The 18,148-nt window shown below is 38.8% G+C and overlaps 1 protein-coding gene across 4 annotated transcripts in view; it reads right to left on the minus strand.

The window, feature by feature from the left end:
* Positions 1–697: 697 nt before the first annotated feature.
* OMA1 (OMA1 zinc metallopeptidase) overlaps positions 698–18,148 on the minus strand; it is a 95,998-nt gene continuing 78,547 nt past the window's right edge. For 3 of the 4 annotated variants that reach the window (XM_032839723.1, XM_032839720.1, XM_032839721.1), the window contains one exon: positions 698–1,151. In XM_032839723.1, the coding sequence (XP_032695614.1) occupies positions 939–1,151 (213 nt within the window). In that variant the 3' untranslated portion in view covers positions 698–938. The remainder of the gene's footprint in view (positions 1,152–18,148) is intronic. The other variant, XM_032839722.1, reaches the window with a different exon arrangement.

Raw genomic sequence — 18,148 nt, forward strand, 5'->3', positions numbered from 1 at the left:
AAATAATTTTATACAAATAGTACATTTTAGAAATTTATTTCCAGACTAATATAATATAGTAACTTCTGAGTATCACCAGGGATGTGCCTTGTGCTCCCTGTTCCATCTTCTTCCAGCCCTTGGCTGGTGTCTGCTGCCCAGGAAGGTCCACTTGGGGGCGGCACCTTCTCTGGCCCCCCCGGATGGTCCTCTCAGTGAGTACAGTGTGGATGCCTTCCCTGCGAACTCCCGAGATTCCCAAATCATAGTATTGTGAAGGAGCCAAGATGACACTACTTTCTGTTAGGACCTCAGAACATCAGCGGCACACTGGATCTGCAAGGAAGTGACTCTCCCTTACCATTTTGTTTTGCAATTTGTCACCTGGACCACGACGAGCACTACTTTTGCCTCCCACTAAAACAGCTTCTTTAGCTTCTGCCTGTGTAGCCCTTTTCCCCTCAGAGTCCCTAAGCGAGGACCAGGAAATTCTCCATCCCAAGGTCCCCTATTCCACATAATCCTATCCCAGAGCAAATCAATTCCTGCAAACACATGCTTCAGATTGTCAGTTTCCCAGTTCATCATAAGCACCCAGACTCTGAACCCCAGTTTAGGCTCAGCTGGAACTCTCTCCACATTAAGAATTATTGCACATTCTGATTTCTCATCCACTAGAGGTCTGCCTTCCAAATGAAAAGCACGTTATGAGACAGAGTAAAATGTGTAATATAAATTTATTCTGTGACACTTTGCTCATTGAAGATACTTTAAAATAGATTAAAATACATCAATATTTCATGAAAATACCTAGAAGAATTTAGATAATACTTGTAATACACATGATTTGACCCTGAATATACATTTTTTAAATTTCAAACATCATTTTTTAAAAAATAACATAAAAATGGTAAGGACCGCTGCATTCTTCATATATCCCGTGTCTCATAAATTTTAATTCAACTGCTAGTTCTTTTCTCAACTATATATGTTAAGGGTATTTGCTTCTGTTGTTGAATGGTGAGAGTATCCATTTTCTGTTTCTCGGCAGTGACTTTTAGGTCTTCTTTCTCTGATTCTTCCAAGAAATGCTTCATGCTGAGTTTGAAGAGTAATCGAGGGTCTGGTCCAGAAAGTGGTGGGCAATTACAGATCTCTCTAATTTTAAGAGCCTATAAATAAAGAATACAATACAATATTCTTCATTTAAATTTATTTATTTTGGGGCACCTGGGTGGCTCAGTGGGTTAAGGCCTCTGCCTTCGGCTTGGGTCATGATCCCAGGGTCCTGGGATCAAGCCCCGCATCGGGCTCCCTGCTCAGCGGGGAGCCTGCTTCCTCCTCTCTCTCTGCCTGCCTCTCTGCCTACTTGTGATCTCTGTCAAATAAATAAATAAATAATCTTTAAAAAAATAAATAAAAATAAATTTATTTATTTTAAACAAAATATATATACAAAACATATATATTTATTTAAATTTACTTATAAATTTAAATTTATTAAAATTATTCCAGTAATTTACAATATGTTCTTTGTAAAACAATGAAATATAAAAATACATTCTATATTTTTGGAATAAAAGGTATCTTAATCATAACATATGAAAGAGAACCATACAGAAATTTATGGTACAAAGTTATATTTTCATTGTTTGTTCACATAGTAAGTATTTGAAACAAACAACTCTATGGGCAGTGACTGCCCAAAGTCCTATAAGCAAGCCTTCTTAGAGGTGTCTCTATGATTTCAGTCAAATGGGGCCTGTGAGAACACACATCCAGATTTAAAAAGATCTGAAGACTCAACCAAAAACAATAGCATACAGAAGTGGGAATTATGGAGGGCACAACTACACGGAGCATTGGGTGTGGTACATAACCGGTGAATCTTGGAACACTGAAAAAATAAAATTAAATTAAAAAAAAAAAAACAGAGGTGGGAACATACTGAAAGAAGACACATATAACTAGGGCAATCTGAGGGAGCCCTGATGCTAATAACTCAGAAAAGTAAGCAAATCAAAACCATCGTAATTTTTAATTCCAGGAAGAATAAAGTGCTAGAGGAAAAGTAATCATAATCTACGACATGGCTCAGCTATGACTGGTGTTTACAGTTCGAAAAGCACTGAATCTTGATCTACCCCAAATCACAACTCATACTGGGAAGAGGGAGAGTTGGATCATGTGTGTGTGTGTGTGTGTGTGTGTGTGTGCGCGCGTGTGCCAATGATAAAGGAAACCTTAGTTCTCATCCTTTACAGGAGAAAGTAGATTGGTAATGCCTAAAATTGAAAAGTTAGGAAGTAGCAATAGAAGTATGTTTGTTATGTAGATATGGTGGGAAATACTAAAAGAATCATTTAAGAGAGCTGATAATGGTTACCCTTAAAAAATTGAGGGTATGACAGTAGGGGGACTGCAGCTTTAAAAAAGTAGACTTGGAGATCTAGGTTATCCTTTAAAGTGGCTACATAAATGACTTTAAAACACAAAAACTAAAATAGAAAAAATTTTTTTAAAAGATTTTATTTATTTGACAGAGAGAGATCACAAGTAGGCAGAGAGGCAGGCAGAGAGAGGGACAGGAGGAAGCAGACTCCCCGCTGAGCAGAGAGCCCGATGTGGGGGCTCAATCCCAGGATCCTGGGATCATGACCTGAGCGGAAGGCAGAGGCTTTACCATTGAACCACCCAGGCACCTCTAAAATAGAAAATTTTTAAGGAAAAAACATTTTATATCTAAGGAGGAGTTAAAGAAAGATATTTAGGGAAGGGACCTAGTTTAATTTTTTATTACTTCTAACTTTTTTATAGTGATGCATGTTAAGGGAAGTAAGTAAAGCAGGGAAGGAGACAGTCAGTGTTTGTGGGGATAATAAAATTCTGGAAAGATTAGCCTGGGGAGGTCTCATTGATAAAGTAATGATGGTGGTGGGGAGGGGGTGCTGCTTGAAGGGGGTCACAGGAAGGAGAGGGGGAGTCGGGGAGACCTGAAAGACATGAGGTCACATGGATATCTGGAAGAAGAACATTCCAAGAAGCAGCAGCGGGGAGTGCAAGGACCTGACACAGAAGCACACCTAGACTGTTCTGGAGCAGTGAGGAATCTAACACAGCTGGAGCCAAGCAGGGCAGGGGCAGGAGCAGATTATATAGGATGTCTTGTGTCATGGTAAGGATTTTAGGTTTTACCATGAGTGGGCCTACCCCCGATATTTGTGGGGTCCATGTCAAGAAATGTAAATGGAAGCTCAGATACCATGTGTTTAAATATCTAAAAGTGGTAAGTCAAGCTAATAAACCACTACAAAAAGTATGTTCTATTCTCCTACTTTGAGGAATACACATTCAAAATGACCTTGAATGCCAGGTAAAAATTAGATTCTTGAATTCTGCAATGTGTAAGGTTGCAGCAAGCCTGCCAACCTCCTGTCCCTAACCTGCCATCCACTCCCGTCTCCTCCCATCCCTGGCTTAGCGGGCACTGAGAGGGGCCTTGTGTGCATGTATCCAAGGGAAGAGATCCACAAGTCCCCAGAAGTAGGCTCAAATGTGTTTGGGCAAGGAATTCCATTATCCTAAATACCCAGAGTGCCACATGGTAGGGGCACAGGTTCTTAGGAATATTCCTTTAAGTTCCACAGGAGAGGAAGGCATGCAGCCAGAGGCAAGCCAGAAAAATGTCTTCTAAAAGGATGAGGTGATAGAAGGAGCCTGGATGTAGGAACACCTGATTCTGAAGGAGGCTAGGAGTTACCAAAATAAACTATCAAGGGAAAAGCATTAAGGGAAAATTCTGTGGTGACAGGGCCTTATCTGGTTTTCTTTGTATGTCACAATCATCCATTGAGCATGAAAAGAAAATGTTCATTAAAGTAAACTGAACTGGAAAATCAAGAAAATGTTTCACAACTCTAGCACTGAAGTAAACAGAAAGAGCCTTAGCTAAATGGCACCCTACTGTCTGAACCCAGCTACCTTTGCGCGTGGAAGCTGCTCCTAAGCTTTACACTGAGACATCAGGCACAGACTGAGACTGCCCTGGCAAAATGGGGACACACAGGCTGCTCTGTTTTAACTTCTCCACAGGCGTGGTGATGTCCTTTTCCAAGGAGAAGCTGCTATGCGATGGCAGCTACATCACATACCTAAGACGTTCACTGGGGTCACTGAAGAGGCAAGGGTGGAGTCCAGCAGGTAACAGCTAGTACAGCTGAGTGGAGCAAAGAGAGATGCGAAGCAGCAAATGAAGGGAAAAGCAGAATGCCATCGAATCTTCTCTCTCCCCTAAGTTCTTTCTTCAGTATTTTTACATTCAGCCAATATTTAGAACACCACACTGAGTGAGGTGCTAGGCACACATTAGTCTGAATAAATAGTCATGATCCCTGCCCTCACACAATTTACTCGGCATTTCCCCATTTCTGGGCACTTGAATTGTTTCCATTGTTTTGTTTTATCTTATTCGGCTTTAATAAATTGCCCTATAGGGACACCAGGGTGGCTCAGTGGGTTAAGCATCTGCCTTTGGCTCAGGTCATGATCTCAGGGTCCTGGGATCAAGCCCCACATGAGCTCTCTGCTCAGTAGGGAGCCTGCTTCTCCTTCTGCCCCTCCCCACCACTCCTTCTCTCTCTCTCAAAGAACTAAAATCTTTAAACACTTTTTTTTTTTAAATTAACTACACTCTGAAAATCTTTGCTTAAAGAAAAAATGTTGTAACTTCCATTTGGGTTTACTTGAAGTACACCCTCCAAAATAGAATGATCTGAACAGAGTATAACTTTAGTTTCTATAGGACCAGACTGCTTTCTATCAGAAAGGCTTTACCAACTTAAGTCTTCAGCATACAGGCCTAAGTTATTCATAATCAGTATAACATAGATTTCATGACTGTTATCTAGATAACCGTATCATTTCCAACCTCCGAACCCTTATAAATCATCAGCTACAGTTTAGAGATGGAGGAAACTGAACCCCAGAGAGGTGGTGACTGGCAGGGAACAAAAAATTGCTTGGCAAATGTTTAGTGCAGCTTTACTCCTAACTGCCCAAACTTGGAGCAACCAGATGTCCTTCAGTAGGTGAATGGATGAATAATCTGTGTTACATCTAGACGATGGAATATTACTGACTGCAAAGAAGAAATGATCTATCAAGCCAAGAAAATACATGCAGGAAACTTAAATGTGTATTTTTAAGCAAAAAAAAAAAAAATCTATCTAAAAAATTTATATAGTGTATGATTCCTACTACATACATAACATTTTGGAAAAGGCAAACTATGGGAGATACTAAAAAGATCCATGGTCGTCAGGGCTAATCAAGGAAAAAGGGCAATGAGTATTTTTAGGGCAATGAGACTACTCTGCGTGACACTGTAGTGATGAATACAAGTCATTATGTATTTGTCAACACCTAAAGAATATACACCAAAAGTGAACCTAATATCAATTAGGGACTTTGGGTCATAGAGATGGGTTGGCATTGGTTCATCTTTTGTAATAAATGCACCACTCTACTGCAGGACTTTGATATAGTGGGGGAAACTGAGCAGAGGCAAGGGGTATATGAGATGTTTCTCCTGTACCCTCTGTGAAATTTTATTGTGAACCTAAAACTGCTCCTAAAAATAGTCTAATTTAAAAAAAAGGAAGCACCTGGGTGGCTCAGTGGATTAAAGCCTCTGCCTTCAGCTCAGGTCATGGTCTCAGGATCCTGGGATGGAGCCCCACATCGGACTCTCTGCTCAGCAGGAAGCAGGCTCCCTGCTTCCTCCTCTCTCGCTGCCTGCTTTTGCTTGTGCACTAATTATTTTTTGCACCACACTTTTAAGTAAATCTTTTACTTCAAAAATGTCCACGAGATGTCTAAGCTATGCTCCCTTCTTATATATTCTTCACAAAGGCTTTCTCTTAATATTTCTACACGTTTGAATTGTTTCTCTCCTTCAACTACCTATCAAAACAAAATCCTATTATAGACCATACACACGTCTATCAAAGCATCTATTTTGCATATAAGATTTTATCACATATGTTGGTAATTTTATTTACTTTCCTTTCCACACATATTTTATTACACTTCAGGGTGTCAACATCTTTTATTTTTATAAATTCAAATCTATCTTATTAAATGTACTTATTAGGGTATTATGCTAAATGAAATAAGTCAATCAGAGAAAGACAATTATCATATGGTTTCACTCATATGTGGAATATAAGAAACAGTACAGAGGACTGTATGGGAAGGGAGGGAAAACTGAATGGGAAGAAATCAGAGAGGGAGACAAACCATGAGAGACTCCTGACTCTAAGAAACCAACTAAGGGTTGTGGAAAGGGAGATGGGCTGGGGGCTGGGGTAACTGGGTGATGGGTATTAATGAGAGCACGTGATATGATGAGCACTGGGGGTTATATGCAATTAATGAATCACTGAACACTACATCAAAAACTAATGATGTACTATATGCTGGTTATTGAATTTAAATTTTAAAAAAAGATGCTAACAAATAAATGATACTTTTTAACCAGGCAAAAAAAATAAATAAAAGAACCTATTAAATATCTCTTCAAAAGTGAGCAATATTTTCACACTATACAACTAGAATATGCCTTCCCATTGCCTTTATTTTCTGCAATTTAACTTTACGTACTGCACATAACAGATACTTAATAAATGCATGCTGAATTTTAAAGAAACACCTATAGAACACAAGCTTTGAATAAATCATTATGATAAATGTCATAGGGAAAACACTCTTATGAATTGAGAGTCTAGGAAAACAAGAATGTACTCTAAGAGCAAAAAACATACAGTTCTAAGAATCCCAAGGAAGACTGGAGTTAAATATGGAACTGGCCAGCCTACAGATTCCCACTAGAAGTGAAAGAAATGAACATACACTGTTCACTTTCTAGGATCCTTCAACTACGTGCCAGGTATTTTACTTATGTTGTCTCAAATGGTAAAATAGTATGAAGCACTTTTGAAATCTTGGCCCAGTGTAGAATGTTTAGCATTAAAATGTCTCATAAGACAGGGAAGGAAGGAAAGAGGGAAGGAGGCAGGACCTTACCCACACAAACACTCACGTATGTACATCAAACAGCCAGGAAATGCTGTTATCGCAATTTTGCAGGTGAAAAACCTAAAGGTTAGATTAGGTAACTTCTTCAAAGTTAGGTGGGTGGATCAGAACTAAAACCCGTAGCTCCCAAGACCACTGCTATTTTTTTTTTTAAAGATTTTATTTATTTATTTGACAGAGATCACAAGCAGGCAGAGAAGCAGGCAGAGAGAGAGAAGGAAGCAGGCTCCCCACTGAGCAGAGAGCCCGATGCGGGGCTCGATCCCAGGATGGTGAGATCATGACCTGAGCCGAAGGCAGAGGCTTTAACCCACTGAGCCACCCAGGCGCCCCGACCACTGCTATTTTTATACTACTTCCTATGAGCAACATTTTCCAATAATCAACTATTAGTTTGCTACACACTAAATTTCTATGAGGGAATGTAACCGCTACTCAACTGCATTTATTGCCCAATTTTCCTATTTTTAACCCAATATTATTTTACTTCTCTTGCTTTATGACCTATCATGCAATCATGTAACAAATATTCATTAAGCATCTCAGAAACTGTCACAGGCACTAGGGAGACAGCAGTGAGCCAAGGGCCTTACATTCTTAGAGGAGGAGACAGACAATAAACAAGCAAACAAGATCATTGTACTTAAAATACATGAAGAGACAAAACCATGAACTGTGTTAGAGCATGACTACATGGAAGAAGGGCTATTTGAGATAGGAGGAATCAAGGAAAGCCTCTGAAGAGAGATGACATTTGTGTAACAAGAGCTGAGGGAAGAATATTTCAGGCAGAGAAGTCAGCAAGTAGAGGAGCGGTGAGGAGGAAAGCGGCTAGGTGTGAAATATCTGCAGTCAAGGAAAACCTGGGGGAGAGAGACATGGGAAAAAGTTGAAGAAGGAAGCAGTGGCCAAATTTCCTGACTTAAAGACGGTGGGGAGTTTGGATTTTTATCCTGAATTCGAGAGATGCCACTAAAAGGTTTTACACCGGGAAATGACATTTAAAAGATGGTTCTGGCTATTGTACTGCAAACATGCTGTTGTTAGGGGATGAGGTGAAAACGTTAAGAGGAAGATTAAAATATGAGATGACCGCAGTTAATTCAGGTGAGGGATGATGGTGATGGAGAAGGGACAGTAGACAAGATCTTCTTGTGGGTAGGATATAGAGAAGGAATCAGAAATGAGTCTTGAGTTCCTTCCTCTGTGTTAACAGCACTGCTTTTATTACGCTACCCATGTATCTGAGGATAATTTACTTGCTCCAAGTAAATAATTATTATTACCTAGTACTGTACTGTTTGCTGGTTAATGACCCCAGTCTATAAATTCTGTTAAAGGTGGTATTTTTATCAATTTGTCAAAACAAAATGTTCATAGAACGAATCAGATAATTAACAATGTCCCTTTCTATATTTTGAAGCTAGAGTTAATTATTCATCGAATAACTGTTCTTTAAACTTTCAAAAAATTCTCCAAAGTAAATCCCCATCAGGGCTAGTTGCTCTTTTCTTTGCTAATGTGTTATGACTCTGGGTTGCTGATACAGTTGTTTTCATTTATTTGATTTAATTACACCTTTCCTCTTCCTTCAAAAACTAATTTGAGGAGGTACATTCTAGTTGCAATTTCTACTTCTAGCTGTACCCACTTTGGCAGTTCTCTCTCACATACACACACTCATGCATGCATACACTTTAATTACTTCTGATTTTGACCTGAACCATTAATTAACATCATCTACCTAAAAATAACATTCTCTCAAGTATTTTGGTTTTCCTGCATGTAAATTATTGTAGCTCTTCTCCTGATCCTATTTACCTTTTACTCTAACTAACTGATTTGATAATTTCACTTTGACAAAATTTCCGAAACAATCAACTATTATAATTTTGTTTATTCCTGCTTAATTTTATTTTCCCTGTCTGGGGCATACTATGTGTCTTGATTTCCTTTCTCTTTTCTCTCTAATATAGACATTTAAATTGGTAAAGTTTTTTTTTTTTTTTTTTTACATATAGGTTTGACAGCAATCCATGAAAATACAAGTAAAACCATTATGAATCTTTTTTAAATTTTAAGGCATCTTCATATTGTTATGGATTTCTTTCTTGTCTTATACATATAAAAATTTCAATTTTCATGTGGCTGCCCATATTTTAATTTTTGTTAATTTTTAATATTCTGATAATAAAACCATAACATTTTTATATTAAGTATACATGTTTTTGTCCAAGTTAATGACCAATATTTTTCTGAAAGATGTATGTACATTTGGGAAAAAAATACATCTTTTTCCTAGCATTTAGTTTTTTGTGTCAGTTGAATCTTATTTATCATACTTTCAACTCAATTCTGTATTAGTTCCTTACTTTATCTATGGTTTTCTAAGAATAGGGTGCAAACTAGAATCACATTCATACATAAATGGACTAAACTATAAATTCGATCCAATTTTTGATCATCCATGAATTCTGGAAAGAGAACTCCAGATACTAAGTACTTCACTAATATATTGTTCTATCTGTTCCATATATTAAGTAAGGGATCTTCTATCTTAAAAGAAAGAAAAGTGGGTTTGGCTAGATGCATACCAAAGTGTATTATTTCCACTGTTTTGTTTTGTTTCGTTTTATTTCTTTTCCCCTAAACTCTAACACTTCTCCAAAATGTAAAAGGTAAAATCTAAAATCATTCTTACTCATATCCATCTTTATATTTTCTCTTTACACTTGGCAGCTTACAAAATCCTATTTTTGCAATGAAGATTAAACTCTTGGCAGATTGAAATATCTAGGCATTGTCATTTCGGGGCATCTTGGGCATGATGCTCTGAGGTTCTAAAAACCCATCTTGAGAAATGTTATCTAAATCAAATGTGTTATAGAAACCACAGCCAAAGAAAGTAAGACACAAATGAAGGTACTGCTGCTTTCTATTGTTCTATGTAGCTTGATTTCATGTCTTTTCGGTGTTCTTCCATTTTTCAGACTTTTTTTTAAGCTTTGGGTGTTTTAATTTGGCTGTGCTGTGCTCCTTTCTCTCCAGCATCAATGAGTCTTGGCTCCGGGGCATTAATTTTGTTCTTCGCAGCCTCCACTGAAAGTTTTACAGCTTGCCTGCTGTATTCACAAGTTTAGCAATTTTCTAGAATGGATGTATCTTACATTTGTAAAGTCATTCTTTCTTCTTCTGTCACTTTCAGTGTAGTTAAATCAGCCTTCTCATGCCAGCTTCAGGGGGCACCTAGGCTCTACTCTTCAATGTAGGAAAGCTTTTAAATTATATCTGAGATTTGTTTTTTTACATTTCTCTACTTTTTGAAGCTTATCTTATTGGAAGAAAATGGGCATTTCAGAGGCTTTTTGTTGTGGCTATTGTAGATTTAGTTTAGAAGAGGGTCCTTCTGGTGTTATTAGTTACGGACACTCATACACAAAATGTCTTTTAAATACAATACCTATGATCGTTTTTCTTTTCAACTCTTATGTACTCATCATCATTCTGATTTTTTAAAAATATCTTCCATCTACCTCTTAAGTCTACTCTTGAATGGGAGAAAACGTGGCCGTAACATCTTTTTTTCCATAAGATTTCATTTGACTGGTCTGAGTTCCTTCTTCACTGTTCTATATAGATTCCTCCTGAAGACACACACGTAGATTAGCCTTTTGAGTCAGAGGACAAGACAGTTCCCGTCAATCAAAAAAACTTCCCAGAAGATAGACCTCGAGGGGAAGGGCCGGCTCCAGGCAAGTGGCAGAGCAACGGAGCACTAAATCAGGATGTTCAAAAGTCTGCTCCATTGAGGGACATCGCTCCAGAGGCTAAACAGGGGTGAAGCCCACACAGGGCCAGTGTGGCCCCAGGTCCCGCAGGGTCACAGAAGGATCAGGGGTGTCTGAGTGTCACAGACCTCACAGTTTTAGACCGGGGAAGCTGGGTACAGAGACAGAGCAAAGGAGTGAGCTCTCAGCTTGGGGTTACCTTGAACCAGTCGCAGGCTGGATAAGCTCGGAGGGCGGCTGGAGGCCAGGGATACGGGAGCGACTGGGCGCTTTTCTCTGAGGGTGCAGTGAGGAGTGGGGCCCCGAGCTCTCAGCTACTCTGCGCCAGAGACTGGGAGGCCGCCATTTTCATTCCCATCCTCTGGAACTCTACGGGAAGCATTCAGAGAACAAAAGCTCCCAAAAGCAAACCAGAGTGGATTACTCAGCCTGGCCCCTGGTAAGGTCGGTGGAATTCCGCCTCAGGCAAAGACACTTGAGAATCACTACAACAGGCCCCTCCCCACAAAAAGATCAACAAGAAATCCAGCCAAGACCAAGTTCACATACCAAGGAGAGCAGCAGAATTCCAGAGGAGGAAAAAGCAAAGCACAGAACTCATGGCTTTCTCCCCATGATTCGTTATACTTGCAGTTAATTTAATTTTTTTTTAATTTAATTTTTTTTCTTCTGCTAAATTTTTTTTAACCTTTACCCTTTTCTTTTTTAACTTCTTAAACTAGTTTATCTAATATATATATATTTTTTCCTTTTTATATTTTTTTCTTTATTTGTTTTCTTTTTTTAATTTTTTTTTTTTTTTGAAATTCTTTTTATCCCCTTTCTCCCCCCATGACTTGGGGTCTCTTCTGATTTGGTTAAAGCATATTTTCCAGGGGTCTTTGCCACCCTTTTAGTATTTTACTTGCTCCCTCATATACTCTGATCTGGACAAAATGACAAGGCCGAAAAACTCACCACAAAAAAAAAAAACAAAACAAAAACACAAGAGGCAGTACTGAAGGCTAGGGACCTAATCAATACAGACATTGGTAATATGTCAGCTCTAGAGTTCATAATGATGATACTCAAGGTTCTAGCCGGGCTCGAAAAAGGCAAGGAAGATATTAGAGAAACCCTCTCTGGAGAGATAAAAGCCCTTTCTGGAGAGGGGTGCCTGGGTGGCTCAGTGGGTTAAAGCCTCTGCCTTCAGCTCAGGTCATGATCCCAGGGTCCTGGGATCAAGCCCCGCATCGGGCTCTCTGCTCAGCAGGGAGCCTGCTTCCCCCACTCTCTCTCTGCCTGCCTCTCTGCCTACTTGTGATATCTGTCTGTCAAATGAATAAATAAAATCTTAAAAAAAAAAAAGCCCTTTCTGGAGAAATAAAAGAACTAAAATCTAACCAAGTTGAAATAAAAAAAGCTATTAATGAGGCGCAATAAAAAATGGAGGCTCTTACTGCTAGGATAAATGAGGCAGAAGAAAGAATTAGTGATATAGAAGACCAAATGACAGGGAAGAAAGAAGCTGAGCAAAAGAGGAACAAACAGCTACTGGACCACGAGGGGAGAATTCGAGAGATAAGTGACACCATAAGATGAAACAACATTAGAATAATTGGGATTCCAGAAGAAGAAGAAAGAGAGAGGGGAGCAGAAGGTATATTGGAGAGAATCATTGGAGAGAATTTCCCTAATATGGCAAAGGGAACAAGCATCAAAATCCAGGAGGTGCAGAGAACCCCCCTCAAAATCAGTAAGAATAGCTCCACTCCCCGTCACCTAATAGTAAAATTTACAAGTCTTAGTGACAAAGAGAAAATCCTGAAAGCAGCCCGGGAAAAGAAGTCTGTAACATACAATGGTAAAAATATTAGATTGGCAGCAGACTTATCCACAGAGACCTGGCAGGCCAGAAAGAGCTGGCATGATATATTCAGAGCACTAAACGAGAAAAACATGCAGCCAAGAATACTATAACCAGCTAGGCTATCATTGAAAATAGAAGGAGAGATTAAAAGCTTCCAGGACAAACAAAAACTGAAAGAATTTGCAAACACCAAACCAGCTCTACAGGAAATATTGAAAGGGGTCCTCTAAGCAAAGAGAGAGCCTAAAAGTAGTAGATCAGAAAGGAACAGAGACAATATACAGTAACAGTCACCTTACAGGCAATACAATGGCACTAAATTCATATCTCTCAATAGTTACCCTGAATGTTAATGGGCTAAATGCCCCAATCCAAAGACACAGGGTATCAGAATGGATAAAAAAACAAAACCCCATCTATATGTTGCCTATAAGAAACTCATTTTAGACCCAAAATCACCTTCAAATGTAAAGTGAGGGGGTGGAAAACAATTTACCATGCTAATGGACATCAGAAGAAAGCAGGAGTGGCAATCCTTATATCAGATCAATTAGATTTTAAGCCAAAGACTATAATAAGAGATGAGGAAGGACACTATATCATACTCAAGGGATCTGTCCAACAAGAAGATCTAACAATTTTAAATATCTATGCCCCTAACGTGGGAGCAGCCAACTATATATACCAATCAATAACAAAATCAAAGAAACGCATCAACAATAATACAATAATAGTCGGGGACTTTAACACTCCCCTCACTGAAATGGACAGATCATCCAAGCAAAAGATCAGCAAGGAAATAAAGGCCTCAAATGACACACTGGACCAGATGGACATCACAGATATATTCAGAACATTTCATCCCAAAGCAACAGAATACACATTCTTCTCTAGTGCACATGAAACATTCTCCAGAACAGATCACATCCTGGGTCATAAATCAGGTCTCAACTGGTATCAAAAGATTAGGATGATTCCCTGCATATTTTCAGACCACAATGCTCTGAAGCTAGAATTCAATCACAGGAGGAAATTTGGAAAGAACCCAAATACATGGAGACTAAACAGCATCCTTCTAAAGAATGAATGGGTCAACCAGGAAATTAAAGAAGAATTGAAAAAATTCATGGAAACAAATGATAATGAAAACACAATGGTTCAAAATCTGTGGGGACATAGCAAAGGCTGTCCCGAGAGGACAATATATAGCGGTACAAGCCTTTCTCAAGAAACAAGAAAGGTCTAAATACACAACCTAACCCTACACCTAAAGGAGCTGGAGAAAGAAGAAGAAAGAAAGCCTAAACCCAGCAGGAGAAGAGAAATCATAAAGATCAGAGCAGAAATCAATGAAATAGAAACGAAAAAAACAATAGAACAAATCAACGAAACTAGGAGCTGGTTCTTTGAGAGAATTAATAAGATTGATAAACCCCTGGCCAGACTTATCAAAAAGAAAAGAGAAAGGACCCAAATAAATAAAATCATGAAGGAAAGAGGAGAGATCACAACCAACACCAAAGAAATACAAACAATTATAAGAACATACTATGAGCAACTCTATGCCAACAAATTTGACAATCTGGAAGAAATGGATGTATTCCTAGAGACATATAAACTACCACAACTGGACCAGGAAGAAACAGAAAACCTGAACAGACCCATAACCAGTAAGGAGATTGAAACAGTCATCAAAAATCTCCAAACAAATACAAAAGCCCAGGGCCAGACGGCTTCCCGGGGAATTCTACCAAACATTTGAAGAACTAATTCCTATTCTCCTGAAACTGTTCCAAAAAATAGAAATGGAAGGAAAACTTCCAAACTCATTTTATGAGGCCAGCTTCTCCTTGATCCCAAAACCAGACAAGGATCCCATCAAAAAAGAGAACTACAGACCAATATCCTTGATGAACACAGATGCAAAAATTCTCACCAAAATACTAGCCAATAGGATTCAACAGTACATTAAAAGGATTATTCACCACGACCAAGTGGGATTTATTCCAGGGCTGCAAGGTTGGTTCAACATCCACAAATCAATCAATGTGATACGACACATTAATAAAAGAAAGAACAAGAACCATATGATACTCTCAATAGATGCTGAAAAAGCATTTGACAAAGTACAGCATCCCTTCCTGATCAAAACTCTTCAAAGTGTAGGGATAGAGGGCACATACCTCAATATTATCAAAGCCATCTATGAAAAACCCACTGCAAATATCATTCTCAATGGAGAAAAACTGAAAGCTTTTCCGCTAAGGTCAGGAACACAGCAGGGATGTCCATTATCACCACTGCTATTCAGCATAGTACTAGAAGTCCTCGCCTCAGCAATCAGACAACAAAAGGAAGTTAAAGGCATCCAAATCGGCAAAGAAGAAGTCAAACTATCACTCTTCGCAGATGATATGATACTATATGTGGAAAACCCAAAAGACTCCACTCCAAAACTGCTAGAACTCGTACAGGAATTCAGTAAAGTGTCAGGATATAAAATCAATGCACAGAAATCAGCTGCATTTCTCTACACCACCAACAAGACAGAAGAAAGAGAAATTAAGGTGTCAATCCCATTTACAATTGCACCCAAAACTGTAAGATACCTAGGAATAAACCTAACCAAAGAGGCTAAGAATCTATACTCAGAAAACTATAAGGTACTCATCAAAGAAACTGAGGAAGACACAAAGAAATGGAAAAATGTTCCATGCTCCTGGATTGGAAGAACAAATATTGTGAAAATGTCTATGCTACCTAAAGCAATCTACACATTTAATGCAATCCCTATCAAAATTCCACCCATTTTTTTCAAAGAAATGGAACAAATAACCCTAAAATTTGGATGGAACCAGAAAAGACCTTGAACAGCCAAAGGAATATTGAAAAAGAAAGCCAAAGTTCGTGGCATCACAATTCCGGACTTCAAGCTCTATTACAAAGCTGTCATCATCAAGACAGCATGGTACTGGCACAAAAACAGACACATAGAGATCAGTGGAACAGAACAGAGAGCCCAGAAATAGACCCTCAACTCTATGGTCAACTCATCTTCGACAAAGCAGGAAAGAATGTCCAATGGAAAAAAGACAGCCTCTTCAATAAATGGTGTTGGGAAAATTGGACAGCCACATGCAGAAAAATGAAATTGGACCATTTCCTTACACCACACACCAAAATAGACTCAAAATGGATGAAGGACCTCAATGTGAGAAAGGAATCCATCCAAATCCTTGAGGAGAACACAGGCAGCAACCTCTTCGACCTCAGCCGCAGCAACGTCTTCCTAGGAACATCGCCAAAGGCAGGGGAAGCAAGGGCAAAAATGAACTATTGGGATTTCATCAAGATCAAAAGCTTTTGCACAGCAAAGGAAACAGTTAACAAAACCAAAAGACAACTGACAGAATGGGAGAAGATATTTGCAAACGACTTATCAGATAAAGGGCTAGTGTCCAAAATCTATAAAGAACTTAGAAATCTCAACACCCAAAGAACAAATAATCCAATCAAGAAATGGGCAGAAGACATGAACAGACATTTCTGCAAAGAAGACATCCAGATGGCCAACAGACACAAGAAAAAGTGCTGCACATCACTCGGCATCAGGGAAATACAAATCAAAACCACAATGAGATATCACCTCACACCAGTCAGAATGGCTAAAATTAACTAGTCAGGAAATGACAGATGCTGGCGAGGATGTGGAGAAAGGGGAACCCTCCTACACTGGTGGTGGGAATGCAAGCTGGTGCAACCACTCTGGAAAACAGCATGGAGGTTCCTCAAAAAGTTGAAAATAGAACTACCCTATGACCCAGCAATTGCACTACTGGGTATTTACCCTAAAGATACAAACGTGGTGATCTGAAGGGGCACGTGCCCCCGAATGTTTATACCAGCAATGTCTACAATAGCCAAACTATGGAAAGAACCTAGATGTCCATCAACAGATGAATGGATAAAGAATATATGGTATATATACACAATGTAATACTATGCAACCATCAAAAGAAATGAAATCTTGCCATTTGCGACAACGTGGATGGAACTAGAGGGTATCATGCTTAGTGAAATAAGTCAATCAGAGAAAGACAACTATCATATGATCTCCCTGATATGAGGAAGTGGAGATGCAACATGGGGGGGTTAGGAGGGTAGGAGAAGAATAAATGAAAGGAGATGGTACTGGAAGGGAGACAAAACATAAGTGATTCTTAATCTCACAAAACAAACTGAGGGTTGCTGGGGGGAGGGGAGTTGGGAGTGGGGGGTGGGGTTCTGGACATTGGGGAGGGTTATGTGCTATGGTGAGTGCTGTGAAGTTTGTAAACCTGGCAATGCACAGACCTGTACCCCTGGGGATAAAAATACATTATATGTTTATTAAAAAATTTTAAAAAAAATTAAAAAAACAAACAAAAAATTTCCCAGGCTGCTGAAAAACTGGATATTTATGGAGTGCTAAATCCTTACCCTGCAATCACTTGCTGGCCAGATGAGGGAGAACCATGTTGACAAAGGAAGGATCAGGCCATCATCATCCAAACCCCTGATCAAATAAAGCATCACTAAATGTGGAGCAGCCAGATCAAGAGAATCCTGATGTGAAACAATATGAAGCACAGATGCACTGCCTATAAAATATTCTTGCCAAAATTTAACTTCCGCTTACAGGTATACAGAGAAACAAGTGTTTAAAAAAAAAAAAAAAAAAAAAGAGAGAGAGATAATAGGCCCAAAACAGACTCGCTTGGGGTAAGCCCCACATCACCAAACCAAGACTTAACAGAGAACCTAACTGCAGTTTCAACTACTTCCAGAATGGAATCTTAAACCAGTAAATATGGAATTTCCCTGTTAGCATTTAGTGCAGTAATCTGCTGGATAGGCCCCTTCAGTCACGCAAAGAAAGATGAGGTAAATCCACTTTCCCTGTCCCAGCCCCTTTTTGTTTACAAAAATCTCCCATTTTATTCAATTTTTTGGAATTCCTTTCTATTGCTAGAAGGATGCTGCCCAATTCATGAACTGCAGAATAAAACCAATTTGGTCTTTAAATTTACTCAGTTGATTTTTGTTTTTTTACACAATTTATACGATATCATAAAAAAGCAATCACATAAATCTAGAATATGAGGCTAGATTTATTCAAGTCAATGGCATGTTTAAAAACAAAACAAAAGGGAGGGGGCACTCTTCTGAAGTCAAAGAGACTAGGGACAAAATAAGCAAATGCAACACATAGATTTGATAGATCAAGATTTGAATAAACCAATGGGAAAATTATATTTTGAGACAGAGAACTCTGCAAATGGGCAGGATATGATATTAATTTTTAATAAGGGATTACTGTAAATTTTCTTAGGAATAATAGTATAATTGTGGATGAAAATGGTACACTTTCTAAAATACATCATATTGGAGTTACTGG

Source organism: Lontra canadensis, unplaced genomic scaffold, assembly GCF_010015895.1.
Source record: "Lontra canadensis isolate GAN:19392208 unplaced genomic scaffold, GSC_riverotter_1.0 scaffold109, whole genome shotgun sequence".
Taxonomy (NCBI): Eukaryota; Metazoa; Chordata; class Mammalia; order Carnivora; family Mustelidae; genus Lontra; species Lontra canadensis.